Source organism: Colossoma macropomum, unplaced genomic scaffold (genome assembly GCF_904425465.1).
Source record: "Colossoma macropomum unplaced genomic scaffold, Colossoma_macropomum, whole genome shotgun sequence".
NCBI classification, from domain to species: domain Eukaryota; kingdom Metazoa; phylum Chordata; class Actinopteri; order Characiformes; family Serrasalmidae; genus Colossoma; species Colossoma macropomum.
The window spans coordinates 14,243,517-14,267,564 of NW_023494806.1; the positions used below are offsets into that span (position 1 = coordinate 14,243,517).

Below are 24,048 nucleotides of genomic sequence, written 5' to 3' on the forward strand. Positions count from 1 at the left end.
CTGATCCAACCTGCCATCCTGCCTCTCACTGACAGTGCAGGCCTGTTGGCAGAGAGAGAGAAGGAAAAGCTATAGGGAGAGATGGTGAGACGAGAGGCCAGGAAGGTGCTCCAGTGTTTCAGCAGGATCTGTTTTTTTATCGGTTTGTCAGTTTTTCCCTGTAAGCCCTGCCTTTATCTGTGACCTTCATCTGTATTCATGCCAAGGTAAGCTGTTAGTACTGCACCTGAAATGTGCCCTCTGTCTCTTTCTGTGTCTCTCTCTGTCTCTGTCTCCCTCTCTCTCTCCCTCTCATTCTCCCTATCTCTCTCTCTTTCTCTCTCTTTGTCTCCCTCTTTCAGGTTTTCTTACGATTGATTTGTGCAGTGTCCGAGGATTTCTGTGTTGATTCTGTGCTGAAAAATATGCAGAAAGGAAAAAAATATTAAAGAACAGTTATATGCTTCAAATGCACAAATGTCCTGGACACGTCTGCTCATGATGTTGGTTTTGAATATGAGATCTCCTGTTACTGTAATGGTCTGTGTTTATTAGAATCCATTCTGTGTTTTATAGGATTGCAGTTTTATGCTGGGCAGTATTAATCAAATTTAATACCACAATATTACTAATATGTACCACAAATACATGATGGAATCAGATGATTTTTAAGTTGGCATTATAAAGTTATTGAATTAATTCCTCCACAGTCAGGTCCTGGATCATATGTGTGAAGTGCACAAAATAGATTTAAATAATTAAAAACATCTGCTTCACAGCTATTTAGTAGGCATTAGATCATGGATTTAAAGCTTATTGTATATCAATAGGAACATCAGTACCACTGATACAGTGACACCTATGGTGTGATATCAGTACTTTTTACAACGGCTGTTTTCACAATGCAGCTTTACAGAAATCAGGGTCTTAGTCCCAGGCAAGCAAGACAGGGGCGACAGTGGCATGGAAAACCTTCCTAAAGACCAAGAGGAAGAAACCTTACCCAGTAGTAAGATAGCATGTTCAGGACATATGGAAGAGGGGAAAATATGCTTGTTCAGTACATGTGGGAAAATGACCAATAATATTCAACAGTCTTTCCTCTGCAGTTGGTTAGGTTTGTCAGCCTGATATTTTTCTTGATTCTTTGTTCCTCACATGTGCTCACACACACACATACCCACACTTCTTTGTCTCTGTCAACTCTATGATGTTGAGTTGAAAATATGGAGGTCTCCCTAGGGAGGAGAGACAGAGGTGAAGGTTGCTACAAGAAAGGGGGTCCTTATTCCACATTTTTCCACTGGTGTGAACACACCAGTCGGTGCTGCCGTACCGGTGGAGCATATCTCCGTGGCAACAGAGTTCTCTGCGGATCTTGTGTGTGTGTGTGTGTGAGTACATGTGCTGGGTGGTTTGTTTTTGCTCCTATGACTAATAAGAGGAGGTGTTGCCTTGGGGATATCTAATGTACATACTGCATCAGGATGAGATGCTTTATAAAGCATTGCTGTCACTTTGTGCCAAAATGTTCTGCAGTTGAGCTCTGTGCTGTTGCTTCCTTTGTGATTCACTCATTCACACAGTCACTCACACTTATGTAGTGTAAGATATCAATATTATGACACTTCATTGACATGACCATAATGCAATATCTGGGACAACAAGCCAGCTCCTAGGAAATAAAATATTTATTAAGATGACTCATGCAGTTGTTTGCTGCATATTTTGTATTAGCAGATATGTGGCTGCTAGATGAAACTCGCTCTCTGGCATTTGTGTAAAGATCTACAAACATGCAGCAGGACACCGTGTGCTGAATGATGTGAACTGTATGTATGTTTACAGAACTAGGCCATATTTACGGTCTTGAAGATCAGCTATGTCATTTCTTTCAGCAATGCAATGCTCCCCCCAATTGTGCTCTTCTCTAGAGGCTATGATTGGATGAATGCAGTTAAAATGGGGCAGACAGCATGACAGTGGGTTAAATGTGATTTCACTAATTCACGTGACGGCCTTATCTCCAGTCAGTCTGGCTCTTTGTAATGTGTAGTGCTTTAGCCAATCAGGGAGGATGTCGTTCAGAGGGCATGTCGATGAAGATTACTATCCTAGTGCATGGGATACATCAAGCAGTCTCCTTCTCTCTGACAATTTTTATGACTACTTGAACTCATAAGACTTCAAGAAGTGGAGTATTTGTATAGTAGTTTTGCTTGTGCAGTTTTATGTCAACCCATGTTTTTGGATTGGTTTGCACACATTATAATAGAATGAAAGTGACTGTGTTTTGCGAGGTGTTAGAGTGGTATAGTGATGAAAACTGCTGTTTTATAGACTTTCCCTGGAGCTGAGTGGAGCCTGGCCTGGGGGAGATGATGCCATGTGTGTAGAACCTCACCTGTTCAAGCCATGAGCCACCAGGAGGCACCGCTGGGCCAGGAGCTGAGTGAGGTGGTTGAAGCTGACCTGGAGCGGCGGGGCCCCGAGGGCCAGCAGCCACCCTCTCACCGCAGACGGCATGACAACTCGGGCCGCTCTCGTAACCACCACAATGGGCATGGTGGAGAAAATGCCCATGGGCAGCATGGAGCGCAGCGTTACCGTCGGTACGAGGGCTCCGAGGGGGCTGGCCGCCCACGCATGTCCCGCAGGACACCTGAAGAGGGTGATTTGGAGCAGCAACATGCACAGCAGCCCATTCCACGCCCAGCGGTGACCCGTTACCGCCGCCAGGGTGACGCAGAGGCACGGCTTCGGGCGCAGCAGCAGAGGCAAAGACAGCGGGAGAGGCAGCAGAGGGAGGCAGAGAGGGCTGAGCAACAGAGGCTGGAACAGCAGCAGCCTGGAGAGCCCGAGGAGGACGAGGAGGGAGGCAATGCCCTGGCACGCTCAGCCAGCACCGAAAGTGGCTTCCACAACCACACAGACCGGGCCGAGGGAGACGCTGTCATGGCCTTGGAGGCAGAGCCTGAGGATGAGAGCACATACGGCGTCCCTCTGCGGCCTGAGGCTGAAGAATACACAGAGAGTGCTGAGTCAGAGCAGCAGCCAGCAGGACCGCCCCATGCACAGCCCCATTACCCTCCACAGCCACCACCACTGCCCCGGGAGCCTTTGCCTAACACTGAGAGGCCACCCAGACATGACGCTGAGGCCCTCAACCCCAACTACTCCAACTACGTTTATACACAGCCACTGTACCGCAGGCCAGGTCGCGAGGGCCAAGCCCAAGCCGAAGATGAGCCCTATTCTGAACCCTATGCCGACTATGCCGTCCAAGAGCATGTGTACGAGGAGATCCCAGAAGCCCCTGGGACGCAGGCTGAGGGCCAGACGGCACAGCAGCGGCAACGGGCTGGCTTCCGGCTATTTGAGCGAAACTCGTACCGGCAGCAGGAGGCCGTGGGCTCCAGGCTACACCACTATGACGAGCGCTCAGACGGCGAGTCGGACAGCCCAGAGAAGGAAGCAGAGTTTGCACCATACCCACGTGCTGACAGCTGCGAGCAAGACGAGGACATTGACCAGATTGTGGCTGAGGTGAAGGAGAGCCTGAGTTCGCAGAGCTTGGAGCATGCAGCCGGAAGCACGGGCAGAGAGGAGGAAGAAGAGGATGAATGGCCCGAGTCTGAGCACCACGAGCAAGCTGAGATGAAGGAGGGCAAGCTTCAGGAGCCCCCAGGTGAGGAGGGGAAAGGAGAGGAGGGTATGACCCCTGAAGGCAGCCCTTCCGAGGAGCAGGCTCCTGCCAGGAGCAGTCGGCAAAAGAGGGATGCTATCTCTCTGGCCATCAAGGACATCAAGGAGGCCATCGAGGAGGTGAAGACCAGGACAGTGCGCTCGCCATACACGCCAGATGAGCCTAAAGAGCCCATCTGGGTGATGAGGCAGGACCTGAGCCCCACCGTGGAGTCAGACCTACAGCCGTCACTAGGGGGTGATGTGAGTACAGACAATAAATAGCATAATCATGATCATAGTTTTTGTTTCATGTTCATTGTTTACTTTTAACAGTCTCATTTGCTGATGCTACCATTTGGGTCATTCCACACCAAGTCACATAGGGTCTGTCCTATTACTTAATGGTTTTTCATTAAAAAATGCATACAAACCTTCAGTTTAACTCATGCAGCCATTCATATTTTCAAAGCTGTGCTCCAATTAGTTTTTAGTTAGGATTTTTAAAGTGTTTCATGTTAGGCTCCAAGAGGACTATAACATTTCTCAGGTAGTGCACTTGCGCTGGAAGAATAGGAATAGGCTGCTGATGATGGTGTGTCAGTAAGAACACATGCAGAGGAGGTTTCATGATGACCATTCATTATAAAATGATGTCCACAGCAGTTAAAATCAAGATTGAGAGGAACAGAATAGACTCTCAAACTAAACGAACTGCCTGAGAACATTTATTATGAGCAGGTGTGCATTTGAGTCCACCCAGGTGACTAAGGCTGGTGAGGGACCCAACTGAATGGGGCACCAGTGTTCCCCAGCAGCAGTAAGAGAGTGTTTCTATGTGCATGTTAAGAAATGTTCATAAGAGCTCACATGTTTTATTTATTCCATAAAATGGAATTTTTTGAATGGACATTCATGACATGAAATGGCCCATTTTAATACATGTTGATATTGTCACACCTTTTGAGCACTTCAGTACAGTGTTTCCCAGTCCTATGCTTGGATCACACCACAGCCCACATTTTGCTTTAACTCACCTCTCTACACACCTGAATCAAGCCGTTGAGAACACTGAATATCCACTACAGGCGTACTGGGAGCTAGGCTAGAGCAAAAATGTGGACTGCCTAGTGGGCCTTGAGGTATAGGTGAAGCAACACTTCTTGTTTAGTAGAGGACCTGTGGGACCACTGGGTAGCAAACAATTCCAGTAGATTATGTATTTTGTTTACAGTGTGAAAGTCAATGTTTAGTACATGGTTAATAGGACAGAATGCACAACAGAGCTTAGCCGTAGCAAACAACCTGGTAGACCTTGGAAGAAAACAGTATTAGATAAAAAGTGAGTACTTTCCCTAAAGAATGGTGGCTGGTGTAGTGTACTGGGTAATTCTACTGTTCCCCCATGTGGAAGGCTGAGGTTTGATCCCTGCCCCGGCAGGCATATCATTAAGAGTTCTTGGGCAAGACTCCTAACGTTACATTCATCTACCTCTGTAAAATGATTAAATTGTAAGTCACTCTGCTAAGAGTGTGTGTATAAATGTACTTCCCAATATGAAGAAATTTGATTTAGGCAAAGTTATGTCTGATACTACCAAAAGGAAAAGAATACACCAGCTAGCATGCACAAAGTCTTCTTTACAAGATAGGCATAGATTTTAAAAAATCTGCAGAATTCTAAAACAAAGCATTACTGACAGACAATACAAATAATAACCTGTATAAACATTGAATACAATTAGTGATGGAGTGAGAAGTGTGTGGGGGAAGATCCAAAGCTCATCTGTAAAACATGATGGCATATGCATGTACGGCTACCACCTGAACTGGATTGCTTGTCTTTATTTATGATGTAACTGACGACAGCAGCTTCAATGATTTATTAAGTGCACAGAAGCACCTTTACTGTGTCATAGTGCTTGTAGCATGGCAATAACCCAAAGCATATAAGTAAAACAGTTTTTTGTAGGGTCAAATTGTACAAGGCCTTTCACTGGCCAAGTTTATTACTCAAAATGAACCCCACTGAGCGGCCTGTCACGTACTGAGTTCAAGACTGCTGGCAAAAAGCCTGCAAAACAAGCAAAAATGCATTCCAAGCTTGGCAGAGCATCACCTGGGAAGATGTGTATGAGTTGTAGACTTTAGGCATTCACTGACTTCAAAGAATTTACCAACAAACATGACTTTTAAGATATGATAATTTGTCCAGTTGCTTCTGGTTGCCTGAAATAGGAGTATTATTTATAAAAAAGGGCTACAGTTCCTCAGTGGACGATCCAATATAGATGTAAATTAAATTAAAATACAGTTTAACCTTGTGACATTTTATCTTTGTATCTGTGAAATTATTTACAGGCTTACATTTTATTGATTCTAGTTCAAAACATATACAGTTTTCTGAAAGGAGAGGAGTTGTTTTTGGTTAGAATCCACTGGCTAGACTGTGCTGTCTCTGGAGGCTTGTTGTTCTGCCTGGGTCTTCACTTTTCTATCACTCATCCTCAAAGTGCAGTGACCCGAGCTTTTCTTCAGGCTGCAAGTGGTGCCTGGCCAAATTGTCTGCCTGTGGAAAATTGAAGATGTATACAATGCAACGTGTTTGCTTTTCCCGAGCCTGCAGGGCTCATCTGTATTCTGTGATTGCAGCACATGACCAGTGCATGCAAATGGAGCAGCCCTCTACCTCAGTCACGACAGGGCTCGCCTAACGAAAGGGGTGGGGGGGGGGCTGAGACAGAGAGAGAGGGAGAGAGAGAGAGAGCTCATTTGATGTTGTTACTACAAAATTCCACTGTTCTTAGTTGGTTAGGTACAATTCCAGTGCACTTAACTGACTAGTTACTTATTCTTATTTGTTTCTTATTTACTTATTCTTTTCTTCTCTTTTTGTTTTTCTCTGTTCTCATTTGTTGGCTTTCTTTATATCTTTCAGATTCTCTTTTCTCGCACAAGCTCTGAACTGTTCATTAATTTAAGGAGTATACGTCATTAATCTGCTCTCCACACTTTTGTCCTAGCTGAATAGTATCAGATATCATTCTTGGTAGTCAGGACAGTCATGTCTTTTTCCCCCTCACACACAGTAATAAATTTCAGCTACACATTTAGTGTAGTCAGTCTTGCTCTATTTTGCAAACAAACTAGACACACTGTTGCACTGAACAAACATCAACTTCTGTGCATTGCAGTGGTACCCAGATCTCTCCTACTGCTCCTTTGGTGATGCTAATTAATTACCAGCATTTGTCTGAGTCTTATTCACCAGCACAAGTCTTCATTTAGTGCCAGTTGTCTGGCATGCAGGAGCCTTTTGGTGCTTTGATGCAATTACTGTCACACAGAAGAGGGAGTGCGTCACTTTCTGTGTGGTGTGGAGAGAGGGCAATGCTGGATATGGAATGAAACGTTACGTTTGAAGCTATCAAAAATGAGTATTACACATGCGGTTGCCATTCAAGTTGTTTGTGGGTTGGTAGACAGAAAAAGAAATTTGTGTGCTTTATGCTGTATTTGAGGTCACCAATTATACAGTCCCTTACACTGAGACAGGATGCCTTTTAACTAGTTGAAAGTTTTGCTGTTCTGAAAAATCTCAAGCACTTCTTAAAACCTCTCAGAGTTTCTCTTATTCCCCTGGAACTTCCAAGGAACTTAGATCACTACTGTGTTGTCTGCTCTCATGTGTTGCCATATTCCCCTGCAAGTTTGTCACAGGCCTTATTTTTTCCTTCCACAGTATAATTTATTTAGCGCTGGCAAGAGACACTGAAAGAGACTGTGTGTAAATAATTCAGTGAGACTCACGTAACACTGGAGGAGGAAAAGAACAGCTTTCTTTCACAGTCTCTCATCAATGCTTATGCTATGTGTTAAGTTTTATGAAACAGGCATGATACAGTGGGCCTCTGCTTTTCGCAGTAGTGCTTAGTTACCATGCCAGCTGACCTATAACTTGAAGTGTGGTGATGTATTTAGTGTCATCTTTTAACCCATAATGATATCAAGTGGGTCAGTGAAAAAATTGACTACACTTTTTAACAGCCGTCTCTGTTGTTTTTAACTCTGATGTAGGCACAAGATTTCTGAAGATATTGAGGATATTGTCAGCGCTTGTAGCACTCATAGAACGCTGTGCAACCGCAAGTTTCATTTAAAAGAGAGTTAACAAGGGTTTTACAGGTGGCATCGCTGTCTGTGGTTTCACTCTGGTGTTGAAAGATTGTGATCTCAAGTCCAAGAGAGCATAATTGGCCCTACTTAACTCTCTCTCTCTGTCTCTTTATCAGGTGAGCCAACAGAAAAGCTAAATATCATAATACATAATGAATTGTGGAAATGTCTTCATGATGTTGTATTTTTGGCTTGTCATCCACCTCAACTACCCACCTTGTTGCTGACAGTAATGCGCTGTGATACAGATGAGAATTACGGATTTGCTTAGGTATCCAGTAGAGCTGAACTGAGCCATGTTTGGGGTTGGGCTGTAACAGGACCTGAGTGCTCTCTCTAGTCCCGTGCTTCAGTGAATCCTGATCCGAGTAAAGGCTACTGGAGAGCGGTGCTCACTTGGTTTAGTCAGCCTCTTTGTTTGGTCCCAGACTTCTTCAGTGCATCTTTTAAGAACTGCAGGCTTTTTTGTTCTGATTTTGACCGCTAGCCTCATTCTGATATGGAGAACTTTTGGATGTACCAGGTAGACCGTCGCCATAGTGACAAGGTTAGGAGCAAAGTTAATTATTGTTGAAGGGAGATGTGTCTAGATGTTTTTTTGTCCAAAAAATGATTACATATGTTTTTCTCTTTATTATAGAAAACTTATTGGTGTAATTTTAACATTTAGTCATTGTAAATGCATTTAATGCTCCTGAAAGAGATGTAGCTGATCCATGGTGCTGTTATTTCAAGGTTTTCATCTGCTCTTATGTTGATAAAGGTGTGAGTCATTTGTTTTCTAGCTGTTATGTGGTATTTCCCATGACTGTGACAGAGAGTTCCATCTGTGAGATTTGAATCTAGAAATAGCTGATGCCGGTCTTTTGCTCTGCTGGCCTGATGGACAGTCCAGGGACTCTAGATGGTGTTTTTTTTTCATTTTCTGTGTTAGCTCTTGCATGTTTTTGAATAATATATCGCCTTCACTGTTTATGATGTTCAGTACTGTTTCTACCCAACTGTTTGATATTAGCTTATTACATTAATTCAACTATAGGTAGACATTGTCTGTATCTTGATTATTATGGCCACTAAAGAGGCAGGGCATGTGCCCAAGTGGCCACTTGCCTTTTTTGCATACTTTTTTCTTTTAACAAAGCTGTTTGGTGTGAAACTAGTCAGATTTTGCTGCAGTTGGTTAACTGTAACTGCTTTGACAGTGAACATGGGAGTGTGGTAACTGTGGTCTTCTCCCCTGTTGAGCTGGTCCACCTAGTGTCATAGATGCTGTTCTGTTGGCTTAAGTTTGCTAATATCAATCTATGAAATAAAGTCTTGAATATAATAAAGCTGGTGTTACAGTGAGAGTCCTTTACTGCAGTAACTAAGTAGTACCCAATGAAATAACCTGGATCAGTGACTTCAATGGCAATGTTCTTGTTAATGTAAAGATTTTAACAAATATTTTCTTTTTAAAGCAACACCTCACTGTTTCTTTGTCTGAAGCATGTGTGTTAATTGTAAATACAATGCATAATAAACATATTTCTTTTAATCTGGCCACAAATTCTTAAATTTGGCCAAAATATTAATAATTGCTGGGTTGCCCTAGTGGCCAGTGCAAATTTTTGTATCTGTACCCCTGAATTCAGCTTAACCAACACTGTCATCCTTTTGCTTTTTAACATATTTTCTGTGTATACTATTTACCAAACAAACCTACATAATTGCACCTTTATGTGCTATTATAGTGCATTTGTTTTGTCTTTGTGTTTCATGCTAACAGTTCTTCTCTTTTTTTAAGTCCCCAGGTTCAGGCTCCACCTCTCCACAGGGGGCGGAGTCTTCCAGCCGCCACCTGCCGCTGCACGAGGGGAGTGACAGCTTTGAGTCCCCATCCCCTGCCAGCAAAGAGGTAGGAGGCAGCAACATCTGCGGCACATCTTTGGCAACAGTGGAGTGTGTGTGTGTGTGTGTGTGGAATAACTACATGAATAATGTAGTCAAAAATGAATCTACATGTAGTATATGTACATATTATTTATATTTTAGTTCCTGTTCAACTATTTTGTCATGTCAGTATATATACTGTATGTCTAGTTCTGTTTAGTTACCTTTCTGTGACAGATGACACATTTACTTACTGTTGTTTATTATACTTAAAATGGCAGTCAAGGAGAAGCCTTGCCGCGTTTCCAACATATGTGGAAGGTGAGTTTTGTATATCTGTAGCTGAGCCACTTTAGAGATTTGTGAATGTTTTTCACATTTTGTCACAATAAAGTTTACGCCATGTTTTTTAGACTTTTATTATCTCATTGAAAAACATTTGGAGTTGATACGTGTGTAAAAATTGCTCTGTGAACAAAATTTTAAAATTAATATTATTACCTTAATGTATTATTATTCTTATCAGTAGTAGTAGTAGTAGTATGTTTAGTGAAGTATTACGTTTTCAGGAAAGAATGTGAATTTTTCTTCCATTTCTTTACTTTATCCCATCACCACCTTTTTGAACCTTATTGTCTTGTCTCTCAGTTCCAGGCCCTTGTGACCCAGAGGACCTCATTGATGGCATCATCTTCGCAGCAAACTATCTTGGTTCAACGCAGCTGCTCTCGGACAAGACGCCCTCGAAGAATGTGCGCATGATGCAGGCTCAGGAGGCTGTCAGCCGCATCAAGGTGAGACAGCAGTGGCTCTCTGGTTTTGCATCTTTGTGTTCAGACTATCCTGAGAAACTGAACTTGAGTGAACTTCAGCTTTTTCTGGTCTTATCTCCGCAAAACACCACAACAGTGGTCAGGATTAGCAGACATGCTCTGACACTCAGCATGACGTTTTTAGGACAAAAGAAGAGAGATGATAGAGGATTGCTGCTTTTGTATTTAATCTGTTTTGTCATAAATGTATATTGACAAGCACTTTGGAACACAAGGGGAGTGCAGGGCCATTCGAGACAAAGGTAACTTTTTACAGGAATTCAAAGTAGTTGTATTTTACTACAGTCTTTTAAGCAGCAAGTGTAACGCTCCTCTGCAGAATGATGATGAATTTCCACTGACTGCCTCAATCCCCAAGGACTGCAGATGTTTGCCACATCACCCTCTTTTCATCCTCCTGCGGCATAAGGCAGCCATTCTCCCCAGTCAGCCTCATGACTCAGCATTTTTTATCTCCACCTTAAAAAATGCAGTGAGCCCAGCACCACCATTCCGTGTTTCCTCAGCATATGTCGGCACCATCAGAGCATCTCTGTTTGGAGTAGAATTTGATCTTACAGTGCAACTGTGAAGTGAAAGCTACTCAGTTGCCAGGTTAACTGATCTGAGTGTCAGATATTGCTGTTCTCGCAGGCAGGGTGAAAACTGGACAACATTAAAATGAATAAAGCCCCTGTCAGGAGCTGCTGCCAGTTTTGGTACAACGGCAGAGGCTAAAATAACAGTCACGGTTTGAACCTTTTACTAAAACTTACAGCACAAACATTTGCCATACTGGCTTTTGGTTAACTCTATGCTGATCCTTACTGTTTCATCAGTCCTGATATGGACTTGAGCAGCCTTGTTTTGAGCTTGTCATTTAAAGTTGAGGCAAACCTGACTGGAACATTGAAAATGCACCACCTTAATAGAGCTAATCCATCGTGACATTTTAACTGCTGTAGTAGGAGGCGATGAATAACAAACAGCACCAGTTATTTTGCAAATGCACCCTCACAAACCCAGACCCAACCTTGAAGTCAGCTGATGAAGCTTGTTTGAACACGTCCACTGCAGTGCTGACCTCTTTCTCCACCAACTGATGTGAAAATGTTCTAATTATAAGTAGGCCAAGCAGATTTAAATGGTATTTATGTATCTTTCCTAAAGCATCCCTCTTCACTAATACCTAATTTTACCAGTAGTAAAATCCTGTCATTTTGAGGGATGAAATTTGATTGTTTGGTGTGACTGAATGTGAACGTTATATTTTTGTTTCTCTGCACATGATGAGACAGAAGAGGAGATTTTAGTACGGTGAAAGCCCTGCTGTATCTGTCAGATAATTTTTAGTGCTCTGCCTTATCAAAACCCTCTCCTAGCCTCTAGCAGAGCTAACTCACATCTACCTATTAATTATTCACATGCAGTGACATTCTGCCATAGCTCATGTTTTAGACGATGGTCTGATGGCATGTTAAAATAAAAAGAGTTCTGTGACTTCTAAATAAATGCATATGGATGGAGAGATTCCCAAACGCACACAGTGATACGGGAGCCGCTGTGACGCAAGTCTCACTTTGATGCTCTATTTGATCTATTTTTATGGCACGCTGGCAAGTACAAACTAGCTCTTGATCTAATTTGGAGCGGAGTTCCTCTGCGCCTTTTGCAGTTCACCGTTTTATTTGACAGTATGTTCTGTAATGTTGCCAACCAACTGAACGCTTGAGGAAAGGGCAAGTAGGCCATCTGGTGGGGAAAAAGGGGCATTCATTTAAAAAGAAGTGCAGCTCTCATCACTAGTCAGCCAAGAGCAAAAATATAGTGGATGTCTCACGCTAAAACTTGAAATTACAGCTGATTAGATTACCTAAATCACTTGCATTTCTAGGCAAACAGATCCACCTCACTGTAATTGTAGTGCTTTCCTGATTGAAGTACAAGTTCGTGCTACTACCATGGACGGGGTTTATGGTTGGTAGGCCAGATGCAGTCTCAGGTCCAGCACACTTACTCAGCCATGCAGCTTTTGTCAGCTGGGCTCTGCCTCACTCTAACCATGTTCCTGTCTCTGTTTGTTCCATGCTAAGCAGACGGCCCAGAAATTAGCCAAAAACAGGAAGAAGGTGCAGTAAATCCTCATTGGTTTGGTGTTTTGCTTTTTTTTATATCTCTTCTTCCTCTTTCTCTTTTCTTTTTGCTTGGTATCGACACTTGTGTATTCTTAGTTCCTGTCTTTCTCTTGTTTGCTATTTTTCTGAATCCAGCAACAAGCCGTAAACCTGTCAAATGTTTGTCCATGAAGTCTGTTTTCCATTTGTTTCATTTCATATCAGCCATTAATGTATTTACACCAAAACAGATGGTCAGACACTCGTTAAGTATGGGGGGAAGCCGTTCTTGCTGGATGCAGAAAATACAGGTTTCTGCAGCATTCTTTTCTTTCCAAAATCTTTTCTTTCTGAGGTGATGTGTTGTGTTTGTGAGTGTTTTTTTAAGACGTGCTTCTGGCACTCCGGCTTTTGTTATGCATTGCACTTTTGGTCATTTACTCGTTTAGCAGCGTATGGATCTGTCAAACCCTTCAATTCTGCTGTCTCTCTCACACAGAGTTACTAAAACCCCATTGAGACTGAAACTAACCACCACACTAACACAAGCCTGCTTGTCTTGCAAGACAGCTGTGAAATAAATGCTCAGGCTGTCAGAGTTTCCACTGAAGGAGATTTATCTTAACAACTTATTTTAATATGAATGAGCCCAGACGTGGAAAGATGCCTCATTCTTTTCAAAGCTGGCCAAGGTCATGATTTATAAAACAAATTTATACTACTCCTTTGCTGCATCTCTGGGCCTCATTAACTTTCTCTTATTTCTACATGTTTCTTTCTCCCTGAATGGCTAGTATAAGACTAACCTGTGTACATCTGAGGGAGTGACTGATGATCAGTGCTGTTCTCTCTGTGTCAGCAGGCGCCTGAAGGTGAAGCTCAGCCCATGACTGAGGTGGATCTTTTTATTTCCACTCAGAGAATCAAAGTTCTCAATGCAGACTCCCAGGTATAACTCTCAAAATTTCCATTTCCATTTCAACACACAGCCAAAAAGAGAATTTTTTTCCTGTTATATAACCATTCTAATAAATAACTGTAGGAAAGCAGATACATATATAGTAATAAGAAATTAATTTATTATGATGCTGTGAACACTGATGATAATATTAAGAGAATATCTACTGAAGAGAATATTTATTATTTATTTGTTGTTGTTTATTGGCATGAGGATTTTCATAAAAATAGAAATATTGTTGAAGAATTTAATATTATTGCAAACTGCAACTCAAAGTTTGGTCTTGATATGCCAATCCTGCCATTTTAAAAAATTAAATGAAAAATTATCATTCTAAATTATACAATTATTTCCATCAGAATGCTGTACCTTTTGAGCATTATGGTGGCATTTGTAAAAATAGCTACGAAAAGTCAGTAGTCATTTCGCCAGAGCAGTTATTTTTAAGGTAAATTAGTCTTTAAAACTCAAGTTCTCTTCAGATTCAGATATGATGCATGATGTAATGTAATGTAATAAGAATAAAAGATTTTGTAAAATGACTGGCTTCATATGTAAGAATATCATCATGGTATCATTAAACATTTTATTTAATGATGTTATCTTCAAAAATATATAAACATTTTCAAAAAAAGAGTGCACTCTAATTACTAAGAGTAAAGAAAGCAAACACATTTCAGCTTGAGCTAGTTTACTTCTCTAATAGTGTCTGTAGCTGTGTCTGGGGAGTCACCCGTATATCTACCTAAAAAAGGCCTGAGCCATATGATAACTGTATAAGACATTTGATATGTGTGATGCAAAACATACTTGTAAACAACATAGCGAGTTGGATCTTTAAGAGTTTCACAGAAACACATAATCATGTTAATGTTTGTAACTTCACTTACAGCTGTTTATCATTCAGTGTTTAAAGCACAGACTCAGCTTAGCCAGTACTGATCTCCACTTTTCTTCTGCTCTGTAGGAGACCATGATGGACCACCCCTTGAGAACCATCTCCTACATCGCTGACATTGGAAACATTGTGGTACTGATGGCTAGGAGAAGAATGCCTCGCTCCGACTCTCAGGAGAATATGGAGGCATCTGACCCAGCCCAGGATGAGAAGCGGCAGTACAAGATGATCTGTCACGTGTTCGAGTCTGAAGATGTGAGTCCAGTTTTTAATGAACTGTCAGTGTGACCTTTTCCAGCACAACGCAAAGGACACTTCTAAGGGATGTTGGCATTTCTACAAATGTGAACAGGAGAAAGATGTTGTATATGAATAATCAGTTACTCTTGCATTAGATTTGTTGTGCGTGTGTATATATATATATATATATATATATATATATATACACACACACACACACACACACACACACACACATAGAGTACTATATATAGTGGAAGCTTTTTTAGATTTAAAAAGCTATTTAGCTGGTCAGCAAGCATTTATTTGCTGGACCTTGTGCGCTGACTAGGAGCATCGTGGAAAAATCTGGAACCAAATTTTGTTTTTCAGGCTAGCTCACAAGATATCTACTGCCTTTTTTGAAAACAAATTCTTACTACTTTTTTTACATTTGTTCTAAACTTATGTACAATTACATTTGATACAATACATTTCTACAAGCAGAAACACACATTCCCAAGGTAAATGTTTTTTTTTTTTTCAAGGTAAATTATGCGCTTAGGTGCCTAGTACTGTGTATATGTATTCGTTGCAAAAATGCATTATAGACTATTTTTGATATACATCTTTTTTACATGATATATGTTGGTGGGACTGGCCTTTACCCATACAAGAAATATAAATGATTAATACCACCTTTTTTAGAGGAACCAAAAAGTTTGCTATTAACATGAGTTTTTATTGTTATATATAACAATACATGTGTGTATAACAATATATACATTACTGATTAATGCTAATTAAGGCAAACATGCATACTGAACATGAAATGTGAATATGGCAATGTAGTTTCACAGGTACTTTTTTAGCAATATCTTTTTTGATATCTAAATAATAGATACTAGATAATTTGTAGAAGAATGGGATTAAAAATCTTAATTGTGTTTAAAGTAAGCTTTGCATATCGCTTGACATTTTCACCATCACGTATTCCACATAGCAGGTGCAGTGACCTCCTGTAACATTTTGCCTAAATAGATTGATTGAATCACCCCTGATCTGTACTGTGATTCAGTGTGGAGAATCCAGATGGATATAAAGAGCCCTTATCTGTTAGTTAACAGAGCAATGTGTTTAGCTTTTTTAGCATCTTGAAGACTTTTTTTTAGGACATAAATGTAGTAATTGTTTTGATTTTACGTACAAATACAGTTTAATGTTAAAAAGTATTTGGGCACTTCAACATTTAACCATGGGTAAACTTTAAGTTCTTTAGGTTACTTCATAAAATGTTTATATTTGTTTCATAGGAACAACCTTTAGCATAACATTACACTGGTATACACATTTGTGGAGAAAGCCTGGAGAAGAGTTCTCACCACCTTGCTCTAAGGCTACTGAAAAGCAGAGATGGACCCATCAAAGTCTGTGGCTGGTTTTCTTACAGTGGTGTCAGTGAGCTTGTGTTCATTGATGAGATTGTGAACTCCGATGTGTACAAAGATGTTTTGGATACAAACCTGCAGAAGTCTGAAAAGAAATGCTCAAATAATAACAGTTTAAAACACACCAGCTGCATTTTGAAAGGATACTTTTCCAATAAGAAAATTCAAGACTTGGAATGGTATGTTTAAGATAAATGTTTCCTAACACAGTTAACTTAGTACATTTTTAAGTTTGGCACAAATGTCCAAATACCTTTTGGGCTACTGTATATGTATAAGGGAACTTTTACAGAACAGTTTGTGGAAGACACTGCATGGGTTTATACAGTAAATATTCTGATAACCCCTGAAGATTATTGTTTTTACTGACCAACAACTTAATCTACTTCTCAGACAGACTTTGCCTGATGGCTTGTTTACATCCTTTATCTTGCTTTTCTCTTTACTCCCCTGTTCTCTCAGGCACAGCTCATAGCACAGTCCATTGGCCAAGCCTTCAGTGTAGCATACCAAGAATTCTTGCGTGCCAATGGCATCAACCCCGAAGACCTGAGCCAGAAAGAGTATAGTGACCTCCTCAACACACAGGACATGTACAACGATGACCTCATACACTTCTCCAAGTCTGAGAACTGTAAAGATGTAAGTGAACAATGCCTTTTATGTAGAGGCCAAAAACTGCATCACTGACTGGCTGTACTGTACTATAGTGATGTCAACAGATGTTGTTAGCATCTTTCAGTGTCTGTATTGATGATTGCTTTGTCTTTGTATTATGTGCTGCTCAGGTTTACATAGAGAAGCAAAAGGGAGAAATTCTAGGTGTGGTGATTGTAGAGTCTGGCTGGGGCTCCATCCTTCCCACAGTCATTATCGCTAACATGATGCATGCTGGACCTGCGGAAAAATCAGGAAGACTAAATATAGGAGACCAGATCATGTCTATCAATGGCACCAGCCTTGTTGGACTCCCTCTTTCCACCTGTCAAAGCATTATTAAGGTACATATTTTTGCATTTCGTCTTGGGAATCACCAAAATCACTGGACAGTGTAGTTTTCTATGTTGTTGTAGCTGTGATGTGTCATTCCAAGGACAGTATATGATATCAGGTGTAGGTGCATTTGGTAAAAAATGTAACTACCAATATGTTTTGTGTTTTCTGTGCTTTTCATTTTCCTGTTATTCTTTCGGGCCTCAGTTCATTGTTCCCAGATCGAGAGATCTTCTTTCTTTGCTAATGACTCACTCTGTACTTGGCCATTGTGTAGATACAAAAACAATGCGTTGATGTAAAACATTGACCTTAGTTCTTGTTAATGGTCTTGTTCTCCAGGGGTTGAAGAACCAGTCCAGAATCAAGCTGAACATTGTCAGATGCCCACCAGTCACCACCGTCCTCATCAGAAGACCAGACCTGAGATACCAGCTCGGCTTTAGCGTGCAAAATGGCATTGTGGGTATCTTCTGAATGTAATATTGCAGAACAGGCAACAAGTGTTGTTTGATTTTAGAAATTCTTTAATAAGTACTGTAGGTCATTCCATTAAACTTGTTACTGTACCTTTGTTTCCTGTTTGGTCAATAGATTTGCAGCCTTATGAGAGGGGGAATAGCTGAGCGAGGCGGGGTCCGTGTGGGTCACCGCATCATTGAAATCAATGGCCAGAGTGTTGTAGCCACTCCTCATGAGAAGATTGTACACATCCTGTCAAATGCAGTTGGTGAGGTAAGGATAGATGAGGCATGACGTACCAGTCTATATTGCAAATGGGACTAGATTATTAATGCTCTCTATTAGTGGAGCTTTGGAAGTGTATGGCTTGTATGTGCCATAGACCTTTTACAGCATACCTGTCACTAATGAATCCCTTTATTTTCACAGTAGACAGGAGCAGGAGGTGTAAACAAATAAAAACAGCATTATATAACTACTAATAGCTATTCAGAATCAGGTTTGTTATACAGTAACTACATTAAAACATTTTGGCAGAGAATATACTTCCTTTTGTTAGATTTCTTCTTCAAAGCAGATAAATGAAAGAAACTGACCCCGCTGTCTTTATTTGAACAGCTTCTACAATTAATTCATTTTTTTCTTTCTTTTTCTCTCTTGTCTGTAAACTTTGTTCAGCACATCCGTTTTTTAGTTTGTTTTGCCTCCAAATTGCTCAGCTGATTTTTGGCGTTACGTGATGGGAGTTCATAGATAGCTGGCTGTTGATTCCACTGAAATAAATGCATATCCTCATCTCTGTCTCTAAACAGATTCACATGAAGACTATGCCAGCTGCCATGTACCGCTTGTTGACAGCCCAGGAGCAACCAGTTTACATCTGAAGCCACAATACTACCCTCAGCCTCTTGACCTGTCCTCACCTCACCTAACCCCTAATCCTTCTTTAAACTCCTACGGACTGCTGACTGAATGATTGAACTGAGCTCCACCAACCATGACTCCTTTTTTCCATGAAGTTTTCCTTTCTATTTACTGCCTTTCCCTTTCTGTCTCAGCTTCCCTCAGTGTGATGATGTTTGCTTCAGTGTGTTGAACATCTGTTTCTGCACATGTCTGACTGTCCAGGAGGAAAACAGTGATGGAAAGAGAGAAAGACCAAGATGAAGAGCTCACTTTCTGGACACATAATATGCTGCCCTCTTAAACACTCCTGTTTAAGAGCCCTATTTAACCCCTGTTTGAAAGTTCTCTAGCTATGCTGTGAGTGCAAGCGGTGTGGATGTTGATGTTCTCCATGGAAAAATGCCAGACAGATCTTGCCTTTTCTCTCCTTTTTTTCCTGGTATTTATTTGAGCCTGGCAGCCATCAAACATTCCAGCTTCATTCTGTTCCGCTGCAGTTTTAAAAGGGCAGCTGTTAGAGAAAGAGTGTGGAAAAGTGGACCAAAAAATGTGAAAACTGTGTTCTCCAAGTGTGCATTCCTTAGAATAATGGCTTATTAGAGTAAACGGGATGGTTGTGTGGTTCTGAAGAAATTTTGAATTCCTCACAGTATATAACATAAAATGTGGACTTTTAATGCCTTAATCAAAATCATGATGCCATACTTTGTAAGAAGGGAATTAAAACAGACGTTTCAGCACATGATATATCATCAGAGGAACATCAGCAGGTCGAACAGAACGCTGACCTCTTTATTTAATGTTATGGAAAGACTCTGTTGGTCTTTTTGGTAGGGCAGAATGACCAAATTATTAGAAGTGAGTCAGTTGTTGGCAAAACTTGTTTCAAAGATTCAGAACTATGGTCAACACTGATTTCGTTTTGCATGATGCATAGGATCCACATGTGGAAACTGATTTGTATTCAGTTTTCTTTTTGTTTTTTTCTTTTTTTTTGGATTGATGTGCAATTTGATATTTTGTGGTGAATTACAGATTTCTGGAATTTTCACGTTATCCTGGTGTACAGAACATTTGCTTTTTCATTGTTTTTTCTATTTTTCTTATGCACCCTTCATATTTAAGGATGACATTGCTATTTAATTTGTTCACATTTGTATTTTATTTTAGTTTGAAGAATTTATACTTGAAAAAAACTTATTTGAAGAAACCTCTGTTTGTAAAGTTATAAGCCGTATACAGACTTTTCCTTGAGATATTTTCTTAACTGTTTTTTTTTTTCACGTTTGAGACCAGCTTTTTTTAACCTTTTTTTTAAACATGTAAATGTAATGTAATGCAATTGTAACAGCTTTTAACTTCAAGTTTATCATTTAACACATTATTAATTTGTTTATTGATACCTATTTTCCATGTAATTTACTTGCTCCCCAATTTTTAGACTGCTGTAATCATTCACAGCAGACTTTTAAAGTGCATTTCCTGACTAATTTGGCTAAGTTTAATCTAGGTCTGTGGGCTAATCCCACAAGCTCTTTCAGGGAATTTGATTAAAGGGAAGTGATGTAGTATGGATTATCAGTCTACATTAATAGAGCGCTCTCTGACATCTATTACAGAGTCTAGTTTGAGGAGATAAGCACATCAGGTTTTGCAGGTTTTGAGCCATTTGTGCACCCAAAGCTTGGCCTATCAGCAGGCCTCTGCATGCTGCCCTCATTATTACTACCTAGTAGAAAGCAGATAGGTACTTAAGTAAAACTGTCATTAATTTGGCTCATGTGAGAGTAAAAGTAACATTCCAGGAACAAATAGAGTAGAAGTGCAAAACCACCAGTACAAAAAGCACCGAAACTTCATCAGAATATGCATCATCTGTCAAAAAGCAGAAGTTTGTTTGATTCTGTTCTTCTCTTTTTTTATGAACTATTGGTCTAACATAAAACAATAAATCATAAAAGTCCAAAAGGTGGGACCAATCGCAAAGCAGTACAGATGCTGTCACTAACATAATGAAAGTAAACAATGAAGTTAAAAGTATATTAAGCTTACTAGACAAAAAATTAGTTGCATGCATCATTTTCTTTTCTAATACTTAATTATGCATCCCCTTGCCTTAATACAGCATTAATCCTGTCAGGTAAGGATTGCACCGGTCACTTGAAACTGTCCTTTTAAACCCACTTTTCTACTAACTGGGTGCAGATTTCAGTTTGTATTTTAGCATTTCACTTGCTGTTCCAAATTGAGAATTAGGAGGTTTGCTGTTATTGCTGGTCAAACTGTTCTAGTGTTCCATCATGTCTGTTGAACCAGTCACATACAGATACCTTACAGTTGTCATCCTTTAATGTGGGGATGTCAGTGCTGTGTTATGCTTGGACATGAAGCACAAAGCTAGTGGGCTAAAATGGAAAGAAACCATCTCAAGAGCTTGGTGTAATCCTTTCCTCCTATTAAGGCAAAGGGATGTTTACAGCTACACTATGTAAGATTTGGGGATTTGGAGACCTCTCTGGTGTAAATGTGTAATTGCGCATAACGTGCAGATAAACATTTTGTAATATTGGTCGTACTCTGACAATTGCAAGTGTTTCGAAAGAGTATTTCAAAGAGAACTCAGTCAGAACTTGGTGAAGGACGTGTCTTCCGAGAGTGTACATGGAGTATCTACTGTCATCAGTATAATTGTCATGTTGATTTTGCATTTGAGACCTCAACATCGAGCCAGACCTTCTATTTGAGTCTGCGTGTGACAATAATACATAAAGATGTGTGCCGTGGTCAGTAAAACTCGACCTGAAATCTCTTGACCTTTAAATTTTACTTTTATTATTTCAACAGCGCACATACACCATAATTTAACGTTTTTTTTCTCCTGACTTTCAGTTTTAACAAACAATCTGACATAGTGCAGCTTTAACCAAGCATTGGAGAAGAAATGATGCATGTAGTTTTGTCCAGAGAGCTTATTTTCCTCACAATTCTACTTGACTAGAAGTAAAAGTATTATAATTTGAAAATACTCAGAGTGGTACAAACCCATCAAACGTTTAGTACGTGTATCTCTACTCTAAGAGCACCTGTTTGTTTTGTTTGTGTTTTTCTCTGTAATCTTATTGCAATGTCTTGCACAAGATACTCACGTTGTGCAGTGGTACTGTTTAGTTTCTTGTAGAGCACACAAACATACACTCTCCTTCTTGAGGAGCTAGTTTTCAATCTCTTGGGTGATCTTCACCAGATGACTGTACAAATGCTATATTGCAATGTTAATGACACAAGTCTACATTCACAGCACCTCAGAACTGGCTATAAGGGTACTGAAGTGTGTTGGATCCAGCGGTGGCTCTTCTATACAGATCGTTTTGTGTGTCCCGTCCCTAAACATTCTGGCCTTACTATTGCTGTATTTTTTACTGCGTGGATAGTTTTTGTGGAGGAATATGGAGGAGGACTTCACAGTTTCTTTTTTTTTTTTGTTGTTAAGCATGGTCTATCATGTCATTGGTATGCATTGCCATTTCTGCTTGTAGTGGGTGTGATGTGTGATGACATTACTCCACCATAAACAAAACCAGCTGGATAACTGTAAACCAATATATAAATATATTTATATACACATATACAGTACAGTATACACATTCAGTGATTATATACAGTATGTACAATTAAGAAAGATAAGCAGTGCAAAAGTCTGATGCGTATAGCTCTCCATCCTAGAGCATTTCTTGTGTGAAATGCTTCAGGGTTACGTAGGAATGAAATTGCGATAAGTTCTTTTGTCTTAATACGTTATGGTCCGTTGCTGATTCGTGACAGTTTCCATTGCAAAAGGCACTGTATGTATAATCTCAACTGAACTGAATTTGAACTGAATGTGAAAAGGTACAGTACTATGTAAAGGTAAACAATGAAATGTCCTGTTTATATCCAAGTAAAATTCTATGGACAGCTCAGTGCTGCTGTTTGAGACTCTGAGCAATGTAAACAACCTCACACCTCAAAAGTACAATGTTCAGTTTCACAGGACGTCTGCACTGTAGACCACGTATGAAAGCAGGACATTTCTCTGACAAACCAGGCAGCGTTTAGAAAGCTTTAATGATTCTGATGGCTTTAGTGATGATTTTTATGTGGGATAATATTTGACAAGTAACTGTAGCTCCATAGGTGGCTTGATATGGTGAGTCATGAAGTGCAGTGAGGAAGGAAAACCCCTTGTACATATTAAAACACATGGACCTTGAACATGTGGATGTGACAGATATAGAAGTGTGGACTGAGACAGTAGAACACAGGGCCTGGCAGAACTGTGCTGTTGAGTTAGGAGAGGAACACGAGTAGTCGGTTGCTGTGGGTTTGACTGTAGTGTTTATTATGCACTCGCTCTGAATGTAATTAAACTTATATCTATGTTTGTCTATATGTCTACGGTAAAGAATAGGGGAAAAAAAAACACTTTCTGTAAAGCAATGGCAATGTTTATTTATTTGCTAGCTTTTCCGTGATGAATTATTGAGCCACATTCCTTTGCGATAGCAGGAATGTTTGTAACAGTATTTACAACAATAAATGACTTACTGAGAAAGTACAAACACGCGCTGCCTCTGTCTTTGATCTTAAAGGGGAAATTGAGCTGAATTTCTGTCGTATCAGAATCTTGTAACTTTTTTTTTTTGACATCTCTTGAAAAAGACAGCTGACCTTTACATTGTGTGAACAGTTCATAACGAATCACTTACTTTGAATTCAATCTCAGTATATTAACCTGAATTAACATTCCTGTTTTTTCCTTGTTCTATAAACAATTTCAGAGATACTCAAAAGACTCGAAGGGTTTTGTTAGGGGAATACAATTAAAAAGCAATTTATCTGGGTACTACGTGTCTTTTTGCTCAGAAAAACTTATATAAGAATAAATACAAATAATATTAATACAGTAAGTAGTGATTTTATGTATGTGAAAGTATTAATAATTTCAAAATCTGTCCTTGAGGGAGCCCAGAATTAATTGTAGTTAACATCTAATACCTAGTTTGGCTAATCAGTGCTTCTTTACGTTAAGTCATGTGTGTGTATATATATATATATATATATACATATAGTACTGTGCAAGTCGTAGGCTTAGTATTTGATCTTGTGAGCTAGAACAAAGTTTGTTTATTTTATGTTACAAATAATGCTGCAAAGCTACTAAGTGCTCAATCGTGGCACCATCCTGGGTGAATCCTTTGCCTGATTGTAAAATAAATACCTAAAATTCATACCACTGACAAGAAGATTTAGTCATCAACATCATCAAAAGTCCCCAAAAATCTCTGAAACTCCCAGTGAAACTATGTGGCTCACAGAGAGGAACTATATGGTCTCTTGTAATGACCAGCAGACCAAACAATTCAAACCAATGTTTTCATGAATCAAAGAAGTAAAGAAATGTAATTTTTGGAGATTGTTCTTATTGTTGCTCCATGTAGTGTTTTAGATTTTGATTTTATGAGGGTAAATTGTGAAACATGATAATTTG

At 40.0% G+C, this 24,048-nt stretch overlaps 1 protein-coding gene across 7 annotated transcripts in view; it reads left to right on the forward strand.

The window, feature by feature from the left end:
* Positions 1-23,121, forward strand: part of apba1a (amyloid beta (A4) precursor protein-binding, family A, member 1a) — a 43,845-nt gene extending 20,724 nt beyond the window's left edge. For 6 of the 7 annotated variants that reach the window (XM_036598450.1, XM_036598451.1, XM_036598456.1 and 3 more), the window contains 12 exons: positions 2,320-3,927; positions 9,626-9,736; positions 9,993-10,032; positions 10,360-10,505; positions 12,620-12,652; positions 13,500-13,586; positions 14,563-14,748; positions 16,623-16,802; positions 16,949-17,161; positions 17,496-17,615; positions 17,748-17,888; positions 18,428-23,121. In XM_036598450.1, coding sequence (XP_036454343.1) covers positions 2,395-3,927; positions 9,626-9,736; positions 9,993-10,032; positions 10,360-10,505; positions 12,620-12,652; positions 13,500-13,586; positions 14,563-14,748; positions 16,623-16,802; positions 16,949-17,161; positions 17,496-17,615; positions 17,748-17,888; positions 18,428-18,499 — 2,862 coding nt within the window. In that variant the 5' untranslated portion in view covers positions 2,320-2,394 and the 3' untranslated portion in view covers positions 18,500-23,121. The remainder of the gene's footprint in view (positions 1-2,319; positions 3,928-9,625; positions 9,737-9,992; positions 10,033-10,359; positions 10,506-12,619; positions 12,653-13,499; positions 13,587-14,562; positions 14,749-16,622; positions 16,803-16,948; positions 17,162-17,495; positions 17,616-17,747; positions 17,889-18,427) is intronic. The other variant, XM_036598457.1, reaches the window with a different exon arrangement.
* Positions 23,122-24,048: the final 927 nt, after the last annotated feature.